Source organism: Streptopelia decaocto (genome assembly GCF_964273445.1).
Source record: "Streptopelia decaocto genome assembly, chromosome: 3".
Taxonomy (NCBI): domain Eukaryota; kingdom Metazoa; phylum Chordata; class Aves; order Columbiformes; family Columbidae; genus Streptopelia; species Streptopelia decaocto.
In genome coordinates, this window is record NC_138656.1 from 50,633,253 (window position 1) to 50,651,100 (window position 17,848).

At 44.0% G+C, this 17,848-nt stretch overlaps 1 protein-coding gene across 1 annotated transcript in view; it reads right to left on the minus strand.

The window, feature by feature from the left end:
- The window catches only part of IGF2R (insulin like growth factor 2 receptor), a gene marked incomplete at its 5' end in the record, with an annotated part of 58,638 nt that extends 46,709 nt beyond the window's left edge, over positions 1-11,929 (minus strand). Inside the window, 3 exon segments of the mRNA XM_082049867.1 lie at positions 3,875-4,008; positions 11,711-11,860; positions 11,862-11,929. Of these exon segments, the coding sequence (XP_081905993.1) occupies positions 3,875-4,008; positions 11,711-11,860; positions 11,862-11,929 (352 nt within the window).
- Between the last annotated feature and the right edge of the window lie 5,919 nt (positions 11,930-17,848).

Consider the following 17,848-nt stretch of genomic DNA (forward strand, 5'->3'; position numbering starts at 1 on the left):
CACAGAAGAATGGCAGCACAGACACACACATGTGTGTGCAGAATTTGTGCCAGGTTAAGAACCTGCAACAGTGAAGTGTGGCACCACCACTGCAGTTCAGAGCCACCTTCCAGGCACCTGGAGGCCAACAGTGGTTTATATTTCTTGACACACTTCTTATCAAAAGGCTATCTTCAGGTTTTAAGACTTCCAGCACTGATGCTGGTAAAGGTACCATGCAGCTCTCTTAAGAGTTCCATACTACTTTGAAAGCAAGAGTGCTACTTATCACACCATGTCTTAGAAGATGCTGGCAAAGTGTGCTCTTTTCTGCCCTAGATTAGCAGAATGAAGGAAACCACCACAACTTTCTAGGAAAAAGCTGTGTATAGTAACAATATGCACACATGATTAAAAACTCTCCAGTTATAAATGTAAACAGCTATAAGCCCAAATTTAGCAGAGAGCTTATGGCAGCACCATCTGAGGACTTACTTCAATGCTCTGTAATCACTAGTTTTCTCTCAGTTCTAAGAACACGCCACATTGTGCTAAAGGCACTTTGTGGGCTGACTCTAATTTCCTCAGTTAAAGTGATAATCAAGAAAAATCAAGTTAGGCCAGCGCATCCTGTTTACTATGGGCCAATTTGCATGCTCTCTTCCCCCTTGCATGCTTAGAACTAGTTTGGGAACTTGCTGGAAGTTTTAGCAAGAATCTCTTAATTAGCACATGACTCATCCCTGCTCACAGAACAAGCAGTCTCATGAACCATCAGCTTCCCATGGGCTTCCTTCCAAAGCACCAGTACTGCAACCACCTACCTTTACCGTAACATCAAGCTCCCTCTTTAATGATCACTCACATTTCTTCCTGACTTTAGAGACTTGTCCCTCCCACAAAGAAACACACTACAAATCCACTAGTATAGCTCACAAAAATTAGCATCAGATACTTGACATTATGCAGTTGTGCTAAATCAGTATCAAAGGCACCATCTACAACATCTTTTGCTCATTCACTCCTTCATCTGTTCAGCTGTTTGGCAGGAGAAAGGCAATAATGGAAGACATCCAGTCAGTTGTCCAGAAGGAGGAGGCATTTAGGTGGGAGCTATCATTTCATGTCCAGTCCTTCTATCACTGCTGGACAATGCCCATGTTTCACCACTCAGCTTAACACAGTTACAATAATATTTCCACTTTTCATTTTAGTAGTAGTCCAGCTAAATGGCACACAAGTCACCAGGTGTCACACTAAGTTAAATAAGTACCACACCATTTCCATCCTCGTTGATGTTCAAGAACTAAGCATTTGCCTACACCTTGAAAACTTGTAAGGTCAACCAATCAAGCTGAAGAGCTTTTTCTAGGAGAAGCCTTTGGGGTCTCAGCACCAGCCCTGGTACACCTCACTGACACGCAGTTCCTGTTAGTCACAGGCCTGCCCTCAGACACCGACTGGTTACTGTCACAGAGCACATGGCCTTACCACACATCAAAGCCGGGAGCAACAAACAGAACCAACCCCACAGCTGACACTCCTTGCATAGCTGATATTTAAAAGCAAAGATTGTTTGCAGTGATTTTTTTTTTTTTTCTGAAAGAATGAAGAAGAGATCTGATTAAGCCCATATTTGAAGAAAGCTTACAACTTAGCAAAGTTTATCAGGCAGCAAATTGCCCTTCTTTCCCCAAATCAAAGCCATTCAGCTGCACTCAGCTTTGGCATACAAGTAATCTCATATCAGCCTGATAGCTTGAAGACAAGCATGCAGCTTAGCTGCTTTAAGTAACTGGAATCTAAACTGGGAGTCTACACCTGCCTAGACTTGGATCAAAGAGATTCTTCTTTTCTCATTAAGAGTGGGGTTTTGTTTGTTTTTTGGTTTGTTTTGTTTGTTTGTTTTTTGTTTTTTTAAACATAAAGAAGCTTGATAACCTATTAGCACAATCTCAACTCATTGTGATGGTGCTGAAGCTCCAATGCAACTCGACGCAGTATGATGAAGCATAGCAGGGATCACTAATAAGTCTCAGACTACCCATGAACAAGAATAGAAGAGACAACTTGACCAATAAACCATTGACATTGAATTTTGTTAACTGCACTGCCTTGATTGCTCAATTTATTGCAAAATGGTTAAAAACCTATCTTAATTGTACAGGATTTGTGGCTTAACCCTCAAGAGCCGGTTCAAACAGCATCTACCAAGACCAAGTTACAATTGTTGCCTAATCCTCTTCTATCTAGTAGCAGTCAGGCAGTAAGACACTCAAGGTTCGCATACAGTGGAATATTCGATACTGCTCACAGTCATCACCCAGCTCTGTTCTCTCTTCTTCTTTCCACAGGTGGAACAAAACCTACAGAAGCCTCTAGGTCTCACACTTCCCTGGAGAAAACAGGCTTCCTTAGGCTCATTCAACCTACTCCGTTCCAGTCTCACTCAAAAAGCAAGTTAGAACAGGAGCCCAGATGCTGCTTCCTTTGGTAATCCACAGGCAACTGATGTGTGAACCGCATGAGTTGAGACACATCAGCAGGAAATAAAATTCTTCCTGTACCATTTTAGGAATGAAACACACCAAGTTGTCTGAGATGTCATCTTCCTCAAAGCAGAAGATGCTACTACATGCAATTGCAGCCTGAACTCAAATACAACCTAACCAGTCATCCCAGATAATTCCAGAGCTTGCATATACCACACTACATAAAAAAAACCCACGTGCAGCCATGAACTGAGATATACCCTTTATTCACGCGCCTGGTGATTTTACAAGCCTGGGTCACAACACTGGTCATTTGTTTGAAAAGCACTGACTGACCACAGCCTGAAACCAAAGTATCTCTACACTTAATGGATAAGGGTGGGGAGAATGGAGGCTAACTAGATGCTGTGCGTCTGCATACAGGCAAGAATCATCTTTCTCCTCACTATCTTCCAGCATTTCAAGCTCAAACACTTTTACTGAAGACTCACAGCTTCTCATATCTGCTGTCTGTCAGTGGAAAGCAAGACTGGCAGGCATTCAGACTTCAGATCTGCAGGACTACGAGGCAGTCTGAAGAGATGTAACTCTTCAGAAAGCTACTGCTTTATTCCATTAGAAGTAACAGTCAACTACCAGAAAACCTCTTTATCAGTATTCATATATTACTGTTTCATTAGCTGAAGCACAGAAGCAACTTTGAAAATAAAAAGCATCCATGAAAATAAGCACAGAAATACTGTTCAGAGCACAAGCTGCTTCTGATTGATGAAAAGGTGCAAGCATGCGTATAAAAAATAGGCCAGTTTCATATTTAGATCAGCATGCAGAAATTCATCACTCCTCAGGATACCAAGGACATCTGTGAACTACTGAAGCAGCCACCAGATTAGACAAGTGTAACTGACAACAGAGGACCACATGTAATTGACTTCCTTTCTGTGTGTAACAACTTAAAGACAGCAATACTCCAAGACTGCATTACAGAGAGTAACCTGACTCTGAACCAAGAGCTGATGTTACATCACACTAGGCTGTGGTATAGTTTAGAGCTCTAACTCAAATTTTATCCTGTGTTCAGTATCGAGCTCCAAACAACAATGTGCACAGAGCATAGCCTACCACAGGGTAGATGCACTTATTTCTACTTGAGATAGTCTTGCATGGTTTCACACTAGATTACAGTTAATTAGACCTTAAGATAAGTTTCACTGTCCTGTGAAGTGATTATCTGCAATCAGATCAGGTTTACCCAAATTTCCCTGGTAAATCTAGGACAGAATAAAGTTTTACATTGTTCTGAGACAAAAAAAGTCTTTGCTAACACGTCAAAGTTTGCATCCGTGCATCCATTAACGTGACTACTCTGAACTACTTACAAGGAAGGACTCTTGTTTACTTACCTACAGACAGATAGGTCTTCTTATTGATGTCATATGCACAGACTGCACTTGATCGTCCACACTCTTCAACACCAAAACAGAAGTTTATTTTATAAAGCACTTGTTTGTCTGCATCAATTGCTTCCCATGTGTAACTGAAAAGGAAAAACACACATCATTTGGTATTCATATTGCCTGCACTGCCATCATCCAGATGTCAGTCCCTGAAATAACCAAGTTATAAAGCAGACAGCACCACTAACTCAAGTTTCTTATTTGTGTTCTATATCTGTAAATACCAGAAATAATTGTTATTGTGTCGGGGTCAATAACAAAACAGGTTTAACCACCTAAGGACCATATATAGGGTCCATTTTCCCCTTTCTTGAACACCTAACTGCCCATTCTTGCCCATCAAATCTCTGTGAAGGCCCCTCTGACTAGGCATATGACAAGTGGCGAGCCTTTTCCCTTGAGAGACTGATAAATTTCTCAAACCTCTTCGGCAGGCTGCACACTACTGCACTGTAGCAATACCCAATAACTGCAGCAGAAGTGCTAAGTCTAAGAGGAACAGAGCAGCCAGTCTCACCCTGTCTGCCAGCAGCTGAGCCACCTAGCTTCAGAGTCAAAATGGGGGTTGAGATTCTCACAGCATTCAGACTACAAGATGCTAATAATGCTTATGAGGGCCTAGCTACACATTTATACATTTTAGATACATATATATCTCAATATTGAAAGGACAGTTTCTGAAGGGTGGTGTCCAAAGCTGGAAAACTGGGATAATGGTTTTAAACTAGAAGAGGGGAGATTCAGGTTAGACATTAAGAAGATGAGGGTGGTGAAACACTGGAACAGGTTGCCCAGAGAGGTAGTAGATGCCCCAACCCTGGAAACATTCAAGTCTAGGCTGGATGAGGCTCTGAGCAATCTGATCCAGTTGAAGATGTCCCTGTTCATCACAATGCGGGGGTGGACTAGATGACCTTTGAAGGTCCCTTCCAACCCAAACCACTCTATGAAAACAAGCAGAGTAATCCACAAGAGACTCAGTGAAAGAACACACCAGCTAGCTACAGCCATAGCAGAAATTCAGCTCTCTAAAAACTGGTAAAGGAACATGAAGCTCTGGTTAAATACAATGGGGAATAAATGAGAGCAACAGAAGAAAGCAACTAAGCACAGTGTAGTTCAGGGGTAAAGCAAGGCCTCGTTTCCCTCAGCACCGGGCTGCAGCGAGATGTGACACCACAGCACCAGTCTCCAGGCAGGCCCAGGTCAGCTTGTCTGGAGTCAGGAGCTCTTAGGGCAGCCTGGCTTGCTGGCACAGTGCTCTGCCCAAGCTCTATTAAAAAGGCACAGTTCAGTAAACATTTGCTGTCAGCTTAGCTCAGCTACAGCTCTTCTGATGCTGGTAGCAGCCTGCATCCTCTGTACAGGGTTGATTTTTGCAACACAAGAGATTCCTCAGCTTCCACTCTGTCACAAGGGGCAACTTCAGTAGGATTTAATACAGAGTTATCACATCAGAAAACTGAGGACAGCACAGTGACTTAGTAGGTATTCCCATTATTTACAACTCATACAGGGTTTAATGCATCTGTCTGACTCATAGAAGCATTTGTCTTCATCTCCAGATTAGTACCAAATCCAGCAAGGGAGCTCAACTCCCTCCTCTCAGCTATCAAGAAATTACAAGTTGACCAAAAGCTTCAGCCACAAGGTTTGTCTGCCTTAATCTCTAGCTCATAGGTGTTTCACCACTTGATGTTACCATACTCCAGATCCCACAGGAGGAAAACTCATTCTTGTTCCACTCGGAAGCCCAGTCCTTACGTGAAGGAGGGTAAACAGCAGTTCAGCTACTTTACATTTTAAATCCTATGATAACTCCTCTCAAATTTAATGCATCCCATCTCTAATCAAAGATTCAGCAGTAAGTTATCACATACTTTTCCATTTAATTACTGACTATAAGGTTTTTGGCTTTTGATTAAGACTAAAGCTGGTTTTACCTCCAGAAGGAAATGCACTTCAATCAAAGTTCAATTTCTTCACAATGAAGACCCAGAAAGTTACCACTACACTGAAAAATTCCCAAGGGCTCCAGTACTCTTTTTCGACTGATTTTGGAAGACAACATAGAGGTAACATACATCACTAAGGCATGAAGCATGAAGTTTTTGATCAAGCTAAAGTGATCTTCAGTGTGGGATTTTTTTTTTTTAAGAATGTGAAAGTTAAAATCTGTTTGTGAACTGAACGAGAATCTAAGCTGTTCACACAACAGAATTATCACTCTGAGAGATTAAGGGTTTTGCTTTCCCAGTTCCATGTTATGAAACAGAGAAAATCAACATCTTCAAGTCAGTTCACCCACATGCCAGAAGCAAAAGAGAAACAAGATGAGCAGCTGACAGAACAGAAGCAAAGCTGTCACTGAAGCCAGCCTTTCCCTCCACCGTTTTACAGGCCCCTGATCATGCTCCAAACCGCACCTTCTGTGCTGCAAAAAAAAAAAAAAAAAAAAAAAAAAAAAAAAAAGAAAATGTAATGCAGTTTCAGAGTAGTATTACTTTCAAGGAAGTTCAAGGGATTTTTTTTTTTAATGGGTGGGAGGAGCAGGGCAGGATTTATTCATTGGGAGTAACAGCAGGCTGGATGCAGCCTAAGCAGCTGTTCTCACCAGAGATATGCAAAACACACTTTCACTGTAAAAGCCAGAATTATTTCTCTCACAACACTCCTGGCAGTAAATCTGTGCCTGGGAATAGTTTCAAGTTGCATGTGCTCTACTTTCCAATAAGACACAAGCTGACCTCTCCACTGCATCCCGTAATGGAAACAATCTGTTAGCAATCACATCGCCCATCCTGACCACAGCTGAGCCAGGCAGACAGGCTTCCTCCAGCCTGGCACTCACCTCCACCAGCCACAATGCCTCATGTAATTACCCCCTCACCAGGGCCTGCCAAAGTTATCTCATTTGAAGGGCTTAAGCTATCCTGGACTCAATGCAGTTGATCTGGTTTAGGGAGCTGTTACACCAACAGCTTTAAAAAGCAACAGCTTTGCTGATGAGGTGGGGTGGATGCACCCTCTGTCCTGGGGGCTCAGTACAGCTGCTGCCTCGCAGATGCCATCATTCCAGCAGCCATTTCTGGTGCAGTTCAAGAGCTGGGCTCAAACCTGGCATCTGCCTTGATGAAAACTGTCCAGTATTTATGCTGAAATCACATGATGCCTGTTTCTAGATAAACCCAGTTAGAGCTCTGAAGCATACCCCCTCACCAACCCCCAAACGCAGGCTCTCCTCCTCTCTGTCCCCTCCAAGTTGCTGGCCCCAGCACAAGACACAAGCTGAACCCAGGGACCGCCCTATCTCAAAATTAACTCTGCAAAAACAACAGGTGTGTGTGCATGTGTGCAGAAAGAGGATTGAGCTCAGCCAGTTCCCGCTCTGGCTGGCTGTGGTGTCTGGCTGTGCACCAGTGGCAGCAGCAGGCAGGATCCCCTTCTGAAGGCAGTGCCAACCCCGGCCACTGCTGAAAGCAGTTGTGCAAGCAAGGTCCAAGCAAGTTATATTGAATAACCTTCCTTGCAGGTCAGCCTTTCCAGCTACCTAGCTTTGTTTTTAAGACACTCAAGTGAAGGCATAAAAAAGAAAATCAAACTACTTTCCAGAAAGGTGTAAGATCAAAAGAGAGCTCTGCATTTTCTTGACAAAGCAAAGCAGTAGCTGATCGAAAAAAATGAGAAAGGGAAAAGCAAGTCTAGTTTACCTTGCAGATCAGTAGCCCAGGCATTGAAGTCAGACAAGGCGCAGATGGTAAACAACTGTCACAGCACGTGCGTCCCCATGCCAGAGCCACTTTGAGGTCTCAGCACTACTCAACCACTTCAAAGCCAACAGAGCACCAGCAAGACCATTGCAACTGTTCTCCTAACCACACTGAAGTTTTTGGTTCCCAACTCTGACCTAGAGGATGACCACTAGAAAGAGGAGCACACCCTGCTCCTAACAGCTATAAAACAGTTAACAAGGAAACACATGCTTGCTCTCTGTTGAACGCACACAAGTGGCTCATTTTGCTGAAGGGGTGTTACATGGACAACCCGGCACAGAGAGACGAGGCAACCTATAACCAGAGCTGGAGAGCTGATCAATACATGATTATGCATCTACACAATTTCATGCTCAGCAGCTCCTCACCCATGAAAACATCACAGAGTTGAAACCAGTATCTGAAGCTCTTTACAAGCAGGTTCAACCAGCATGATCGCAGACACACAAGCCCAGGAATTATTTCCAGTGTGATCATTTCAAATCTGAAGCTAGCACATCAGATCCACTACTTGCCATAGAAATGACCATTAATTACACATGGTCAACATTTTAGCACAAGTATCTATGGTAAAGAAACTTGTTTCTATATCAAAGCAAGTTCTCCTCACAGAAAATTAAACATTGAATGGCACACAGTACAAAGCTATCACTGCCACAAGAGCTTTTCAATGCATCCCAACTCATGCTTAGCGCTGCTCTACCTTACCTGTCACTTTTTCCAACCATCATGCACAGTACTTGTCTTCAGGCAAGTTTTCTTGCATATGCATCATAGCCTCACAGTTGCACCACAAGCTGTTCAGCTTTCTCCATCTGAAAGACATTTGGTCTTTCATGCCATACTCTAAACTCCATCTACTACATCATGTTACAGAATGCATAAGAAAAGGTATAGCAATTTGAAGTTCAAGTACGCAAGAGCAATAGGAAGCTTATGTGCTGAGAAATCATATTTAAGCCATTATAATGGTAGCTTCCCAGACATGTGAAGCAACCATGCTCATATGCAAATAAGTCCAGTAATTACTTATTTATGACATCTCCCACTTAAATATGTCACAGTACTTAATAGAGCTGAGCAAGTTCACCTAAAGGTCACATCTCTGTACTCAGCACTCACTGTTTCACCAAGGCTAAGCTGAACACCAAACCCAGGGCTTTCAGTGGCACACAAGAGCAGAGTTGTAGTTTCACAACAAAAACTGAAAAGACAGTGTCTGAATTAACAGTACTGTACGTAAAGTGTAGGAGTTGCATTATTAAGAACTATAACATTAAATGTAAAGTAGAATTGAGTTACAACCCCAAAACTGGAAATTCTGCATAATAGCACTCCTGTGATGTACAGCAGTTTAAGGAGTTTTCCTTCACTCACAAGTCTAAAAGTTACAGAATTTATGCACTAACTCCTATCTTTGCACAGGAGATTAAATCTGTCACCAAATCATCTCTCATCCAGGGTAGATCATCAGGCAAAACAACATATAGAGGAAGCAGTTTGTATTTGCTGCCCTTCATTAAAACTATAAACATTTCTTGCATTTCTTTTTTTCAGAAGTGAAGGAAAGTTTTACAGCAACTTCTCCAATGTTACATAGAAGGTGAAGCCAAACTGTCAAGTTTTCTTTTGTTTTTAAAGCAGATGGATTTAAAGAACAGTTCACAGAATTTGTTTCTGCTGTGTCGTCACATGAAAGATAAGAGGAAGAGGAAATAACAGCAAAACAGACCAAACTGGCTACTAACTTCCTGTATCCAACCAGCTCCCTATATTCTTTCCCAGGTGCTCATACTGCAGCAGTCCTGGTGACATCTCTACACAGAGGATAAAAAGAGAACTCAAATTGCAAGTCACACGACAGCACAGTCAGCTATCAGAGCATACAAGAACAAAGGCGAAAGCATGATGAAATCAGTCACTACAAGCCATGACATTTGACAAGGTTTCAGAGAATTAAAGCTTTTCTTTCCCCACGCTGTCCAAGCTTATCAGCACTAAGGCTACACGAAACAAACAATAAAAACCACTAGCTCAATTTTAAGTGGCCCCTTGCCGCAGTTCTTGCGCGAAACAGTTTTGACACCCTTCCTCCTCATTAAAGATCACCTTCCTAACCTGAGTATCACTCTATCTACTCTTACTTAAAGAAGAGTCAGTGCCTCTTCTAATCCCCAACATTTTCTTTCCTTGCCCACCTTCTGTCATTCACACACCAGACACAGATCCTACTGGAGCTTCTACTGCAGCTTCATCAGCCCTGTTGTGCCACACAAAAGTCAGGACAGTTTTCTTAACTGTTGTAAAAGAAATCAAAACCTCATCTTAAGGCAGTACAAAAATAGGTTGGTCAGGAACTAGCCCTGCACACCCATGTTGTATCTTTTGGCTGAAACATCAGCCAGTACTTTAAGTGTTTGCATTACCTAAACGCATCATCCCTCACTTGGTATCTTTTCTGCAACTGTGCCTGAGATGACACTTCACCACCAACCTCCATGGGGTCTTCCCACCTGCCAGACTGCAAGTTCTTGTTTCATCCTTTACCCATTCTAAATTATTAGGCATGAGTCCTTCAAAGCAGTTTTTCCCATGGCACAACAGTGAGCAGATTTCTGAAGCAGTCCATCTTAAAAGGAAAAGTGCTAATTATGATATCTGTTCGCAACTTCTTTTTCACTTGCCAGCAATAAAAGGAAACTAGCTTCAGTAATTTGCATCCAAAAAGAGACTGCAGGTCTCCCAATGGCACTCCCAAATATGCCTCTAGCCACAGACATGCAACAAAACCAAGACAGACATTGATAGGACTTAACACCATTCTCAGAATAGGAACCACTTGAGAGTCAGGTCATTCAGGGTAGAGGGTTTTTTTTTTTCCAAAAATCGTTAGAGTCAGAGGAGTTAAATTCCCTCCAGCAACCAAAAAACAGTTTCTCATTTCTGTTTCAATTCTACACTTAGGGCGGTCATCTGACAAAACCAATTTTTGCCCCCTCATGGGTTAATCTTGCAAACAAACCTACTTTTTCTCTGTTTCATCATTTAGCAGTACCATAGCCCAGATTCTCTCCGGAGACCCCATTCTCTCCAGTGACTCAGCCTCTGCTCTCAGCGCTACATTTACTGTGTACATCAGTGCCTGCCCAGTAGCGTTGATTGAGATAATGTATTCCTGTAAGTGCCACTGCATATTCTGGCTAATAAACGAAGAAATGAAGACTAGCAAGATGCTGCTCCCAGGATAAATTCATGGCTGAATTCAGAGTAGGAACACACCAAAACACTATGAATAGTGCCATTTCCACATGGTAGATCTCATTTCTCAAAGCTTTCTTTACTCCCCGGCAAGTAACTTAATGGAATCTGACAATACCCTTAGTCAAAAGACGACTATCAAGTGACTCCACTTTCAAACCACTTTTAAGTTTGGTTTGGGTTTTTTTCACAGTATCACAGTATGTGGTTGGTTTGTTTTTTTTCACGCTAGAACGGATGCAGCGACATAAACCAGCAGCCCTGACCGCAGGCGACTTGAACAGAGCAAGTCTCCGCACCTTCCCACCTGCAAGTACAGAGCCACGGGACGAGGTCCCACCGGGGGCTGCTCCCCGCCCCAACTGACACCCCCGGCGTCCGCCCTGCAGCGGCTCCCGCAGCCTCACTAACACACCAGTACCGCGGTGCCTTCGGCACGGACCGAGCTTGCTCTTGTGCCCGGAATACCTGCACGCCCAGCCGCAGCTTCCCCCAGCGCTCCCCGGCCTGACCCCCACCGAAAGGGGCAACCAAAAGACCCTCTCGGGTGGCCCCGGGGACAGCCCCCCACACACACCGAGCCCCCGCATTTCCCGCTCGCTCACACACGGCCCCACGCAGTGCAGGACCAAGCACGGGCACCGGGAGACCCGCCTCGCCCGGCACCCCGCCGGCTACAGCCCTTCCCGGCGGGAAGACCTTCCCGAGCCGTCGCCCGTCCCGTCCCACTGGCCACCCCCCGCTTGCCCACCTGCACAGGTCCCGGTAGCTGTCGCTCAGGGCCGCAGCGACCCCGCCGCCTCCCTCCGGCCGCAGGGGCAGCGACAAGAGGACGAGGAGGAGCGGGGCGAGCACGGCGTGGCGGAGCCGCGACGGCGCCATGCGGGGGGCGGCGGGTGCCATGGGCCGGGCCGGGCGGACGCGGCTGCCCCGGGACGTCAGGCGGCGCCGGCGACCAGCGGTACGTCATGTGACTCCTGCCCGCCCACTTCCCCGGTCATGTGATCGCCGTCATGTGCGGGCGCGCCGCTCACATGATGCGCCCCTTCCCCTGCCGTGGAGTGGGTGGAGACTCCGGCGGCCGCGCCCCGTCCCGTCCCCCTTCTGAACCTGCACGTGGTGGGCGCTGAGCGCGTGCCACTGGCTCGCAGCGGTGCGCGTGGGGGTGGCGGTTACGCGGCATTGGCGCTGCGGCGCGGCCCGGGTGGGCAGTGAGTCACAGAATCTCAGAATGTTAGGGATTGGAAGGGACCTCAAAAGATCATCTAGTCCAATCCCCCTGCTGGAGCAGGAACACCTAGATGAGGTTACACAGGAAGGCGTCCAGGCAGGTTTTGAATGTCTCCAGAGTAGGAGACTCCACAACTCCCTTGGGCAGCCTGTTTCAGTGCTCTGTTACCCTGAGAAATTTTTTCTCAAATTTAAATTGAACCTCCTGTGTTCCAGTTTATACCCATTTCCGCTTGTCCTATCATTGGTTGTCACCTAGAAGAGCCTGGCTCCATCCTCGTGACACTCACCCTTTATATATTTGTAAACATTAATAAAGTCACCCCTCAGTCTTCTCCAAGCTAAAGAGCCCCAGCTCCCTCAGCCTTTCCTCATAAGGGAGATGCTTCACTCCCTTAATCATCTTTGTTGCCCTGTGCTGGACCCTCTCCAGCAGTTCCCTGTCCTTCTTGAGCTGAGAGGCCCAGAACCGGACACAATATTCCAGACTGCAGTCAGTCTGTCAGTCTGTCTATCTGTCAGGCCGGGCCGGGCCGGGCCGGGTGCATAACGGCCACTGGCAGCTCCAGGGACAAGTTATCCCTCTTGCGGAGCACCGGGCGCAGGGGGGACGGGTGGCCAGCACACTTTGTGCTGTTGGGAGGGGGACCTGAGGTGTTGCGCTGTGCCGGCTGCTGGCCAGCTTGTAGGTGGGGGTAGGTCTGCGGGGAGCCACCCTGTGAAAGGCACTGTGGGTGGCATAGTGGCTGAGTTGGAGACACACTGGGAGAAGTGACATGGGATTGCTCAAAACGTGCCATGACATCTTGGGAGAGACGAGAAAACTAAACCCGTGAGGGATGGAGACTGAGGAGGCAATAGCAGCAACGTGGTTGGTTATGTGGCTGCAAGAATTGTTGCTACAGAAGGGAAGCTGGTGTGGAAATGAATCCCCCATTTCAAACCGTGTGCGGGAGGGCAGGCTTGCACTGGGCAGCAGCCTAGCCAGAAGAAGTGGAAGAGATGTTCTCCTACCACCTCTGCCTCAATGAGAAGAGACAGCCAGCCCAGAGCTTGTACAATAGATCATTTCCAGGATTTAGCAAATTTTAACTAGGATGTTTATGATTCAAAAGAGAGACATAGCTTTTAATTTTTTATGAAACTGCTGTTGAGAAGAAGCACCTTTGAGTGTGGTAAGAGGCATAAAGGAAGGGAGAGTGAAAGAAAAATAAACACTCATTAAATAGCTGTCTTACTTGTGTGAAGAAATTCTGTTCACTGATGATAAATGCCTTCCAAAAGCCATTTGCACAAAGAAATGTAACAGGCCTATGAGTGAAATTGTTTCTATTTTTCTTGCCCCGTACTCTGGCATCCAAAGGAATAAGACAGCTCTGAAGATCTGCCTCTATGGTGGTTTAACCCTCTTCCAAGCTGCCGTGATCTGCTCCTTTCCTCCTCCTTTTCTCCTCCTTTCTCTCAGTTACGTATTCCACTTCCCTCCTTTTCCATAACATCAGTTCTTGTGTAGCAAGGCAGTCAGCTGGTTAGAGATGCTGCTCTGGCTGAAAGCTATCAGACAGTTTTGCTTATTCTGCTCAAGTTTTCAGCAATATCCGTTGCCTGACTTCTGTGATTCACTGTGTATCTGCACAAACACTGGCAGCAGCTCAAGATGGGGACAGGAGGGCGAAGCTAGCGCTGCAGGGGAAGGAGGCCCCAAGTAATATCAGCTTCAACTGCCGTGAAATTTCAACCAGCCAGGGCAGCCAGAAGTTACAGCTCAAGTCTAGCCATTTGTTCTCCACTGCCACATGTGGCCTCAGCTCCCAAGACCCCTCTGCCTGTCTGCTTGCACAAGATGTGCTGGTCCTTGTGTAAAGCCACTCAACTCATGAATTAACTCATGAGTCCAACAGAAAAAAATCACCTGCTGAAAAAAAAAAATAAAAGGAATAGTTTTCTGCCAGCTCAGCACTTTTAGCAGCTCAGTGAAGTGATGAATCCTGGTATAAGGGCAGAGGAAGAAGAGGAGGCAGGTAAAACAGAAAGAGGACCACAATGGTAGGTCAGTTCAGCTGTAGTAGCAACTTAGCTTCTGGAGTTATCACAACCTAACCTAATAGCAATGTCCTCAGCTGATGAAGAGAGGAAGACGTTTCAATCTTTATGCTAGAGAGTTGTGACATTAAGCGATAATCAATCTATCTTGGCTCAGAACCTAAGAAAAACATTAATGAAAAGGACTGCGTAAATGCTGTTATCCTTGGCAGCTTTCTATTACTATATGATGAATTATTGCCAACTCTTGCTCTTTTGTTTTAGCCTTCAGTGGATTCCTTAAAGCTCCAAATCTGATTATCCAAGAATCCCAGTTATCTACTTTTAAGACTCCAGCCTGTCTAGTTTAAAGATGAGCTTGATGGCATGAACTCAAAGGCTCAAAAGAGGACAAAAGCAGTAAACAAAAGGAATACCAAGTCTATTGTTTCAGTGGTTATGTTTCTTAAACTTTGCTGCTCTGCTGTCAGTTCCAGCATCACACTAGACAGAGCAGAGCAAATATGTAAGACTTACCGGTAAATTCTGTCTGTGCTTACCAAGTTGAATTAAAAATGTATTGATGATGAAACTCACTGCAGACAGCAGTGCAGGCAGACATACTGTAACTTTGCATCTGATTAGCTACCTGACTTTCTGCAAATAGAGTGTTATTCCTGAAATTATCTTTGTGTACATTTAAGCATGTGAGTGACTTTACTGTTCACCTTGCTAACATTAGGAATACATATAAAGAGCTGCAGTTTCAGACCCTGGCAGTGTATAAACAGCTAATTTCAGTTATCTGATAAGAGCTAATTCAAAGATGCTTACTGACAAAAGAATGAAGAAGTTTATCGGAGTTACGTTCTCATTCTGCATACTGCTTTGCATGCGTAGGCCCCTATATTTACACAAGGCTCAGATAATACAGAGCGGATTCTTTGCATACAGAGAAAAGTATGTGAGCAGCTACCCTACAAGAAGGGAAGAAATTGAAACATCAGGAAAAAATACCAGTTAGAAAGGAGAAAAACAGGAATTCTACTTTCATCTGAAGTACTACTACATATTCATAACAGTGAATTAAAGCTGGATAGCTATGGAGCTGCATAAATAATGAAATATACATTGTAAATACAAATACTTTTAAAGTAAAAATATAAAGCAAAAGTTTGCAGATTCCAATCCTATGACTGTTTCCATTTCCTGTATATTTTCCTTAACTTTTATAATCTGAGGGATCCAGTGGTTCTCTGAAGGTCCATGGAATTTCTCCCATGTTTAAGGCTAAGTACATGCGTAAAAAATGATGTGAACTATGTGTCAGTCATTTTTGTATCCTAAACTATGTTTTACAAATAGGCAGGAGTGTTTCATCCTGAATATAATATATAAATTATAATTTAAATATTTACCACCCATGTTTAATTATATTGGCATCTCATTTAACTGGATACTGTGGGACAGTGTTAAAATATTCTGAAATGTGATCTCATAATCTTACCTTTTCCTTTTCCTCAGGAGATTCAGCACAATTACTGCTAGTTATGTTGAACTAAATCCCAGGGTACTTGAAACTCATGCTGAAACTTCCAAGTTATGTGTGGTTTTCAGTAGTCAGGGTATCATCAATAGGTGATGAATACACAGGTCCTCTAGGATTCTTCCTTGCAGCTTGCCGGGTATCAAATGTCACATCATTTAATGTTCTTCTGATTCCCACTCTTGCTTCATGTGGCCAGTATCTGCTGTGCAGCACAGGCTGGCTGAGAGGCAGCTTGCTTCTACTGTTACCATCTCAGTTCCCTTTAACCCTCGTATCTGATCTCTGTCTTTTCAGCAAATAGGAACAAAAACTTTCAGAATCCAGAGCTGGTTTTACATTTGATTGTGGGAATTCTTTCTTCAGTGACATTTAGACAGTTTATTTCTAGCTGTCTATAAGCTACACTGTAATAAAATAATGATTTTTGTGCTTTGTGAAAACTCTTCATAAGGGTCTTCCATGGACCTGTGCTGATCTTCAGAAAGCACAGAGGCAGCACTCACCAAGTTTTTCTCTCTTTTTTGCCTTTTTCTTGCTCGCTACACCTAAACTTTAGTCTTCCCAATCTTACAAACATTGCCATTATTTCTGAATGCTCCTTGTTCTTTTGGCAGCTTGTTCAGTCTTTCACCATTTCTCTAATTCTTTCTACTCCTTTTCCTTCCTTTTGTGTTGCACTTCTACTCTTCCCTGTTTCTTTAGCATTTTTGAAAGGCAAGCAAAACAAGAGTTACCGCCTGATTTGTTATGATGAATTACCCTGCTTTATAACAATGTAAAATAAGACTGTTGAGGAAAACTGTGACTGATGACCTTGTTTCACAAACTTAGGTTTAGGCTGCCCATGAAGTTAGAGAGATAATTAATGACATTTCCTAATCTAGCTGTTATTGTTTAATGAAACTGTAAAAGAATGTCAGCATTGTCTAAATGTGTTGATTTTATTTGAAATCTTTGTCTTCTTGAGAAAGTCTTTAGATACTGTACTCGGTGTTTGTGCTGAGAAGGGCACTGGTTCGTACCATGGCTTAGAAGATTAGAAGATGGCACTAGTCAAGGCCAGTCTTCGGTCATTGCCTGAGCAAATCTTTAAGAGCTTTTCTGTATTTCTCCATCTCTTTTCACATGTTTGGTCTAGCTGTAGGAATATGACTCTTGGCTATTTATGCTTGGGTGAGAACTCGATATTTTATAGTGACAAAGAATCTGATTCACCAGCTAGGGCCTAGGTTACTTGGCAGATTTTCACCAAGCAGAGCAAGACCTGTAAAATACAAACTACTTCACCAGGGTAAACCTATGGTATTTCATTGGTACTCAATGAAATGTCACTGGCCCTAGTTTTTTATGTTAGAGGAATACGATTTGATTTCTCTGCTAATCGTCTTTCATTTGAAGCACACACTAGAAATTTATCACAAAAAATTTAACCTCAGAGCACCTTACCGAGGCAGTAAATGTAGAGTGGAAGACTCTTCAGTGTTTTAAACCTCATTACCCAGTCCTGGGCTCCTTCTTTCAGTGTCACTCTTCACACTTTTGTCTGCTCTTCTCCCGGGAGCTTTTGTCTCAGTGGTCTCTTGCTGACAGCCATCTTTGAGCTGGCCACCATCCTTTGGTTCTGTGACCTATGCTGATACCAGATGGGCATGCAACGTAAACCTGCTCTTGCCAAGCTTGCTGTGTTCCCAGAGAGCATTCTGTCAGACAAGCAGAGGTAAGCATGCTGGTAGCAAACACAGACCCCACTTGTGAGGCAGGCCTTGGAAATGAAAATGTCCCTAAATGTATTTACTATTTCAGAAGTATTTTCTGACAGTTCCCTCTATCCCCTTCCCAACTGACATTTGTCAGCAATCTCCCAGGCTGTTATCTGTTGCCATTAACTGTGTACTCCAAAAATATCACCATCTCTTTCCAAATATGATAACCTATCGTTTTTACTCTCCAGTAATTTCATTTTTCCCATCACTTCTTAACTTCCAGAGGTGAAGTGTTTCTCTTTCCTGTATCTGGGACCTGATCTGTAATATGATTATCTCAGTGTAAGTTGCCGCTCAGGACAGAAGGATGTGATAATGGGAAAAG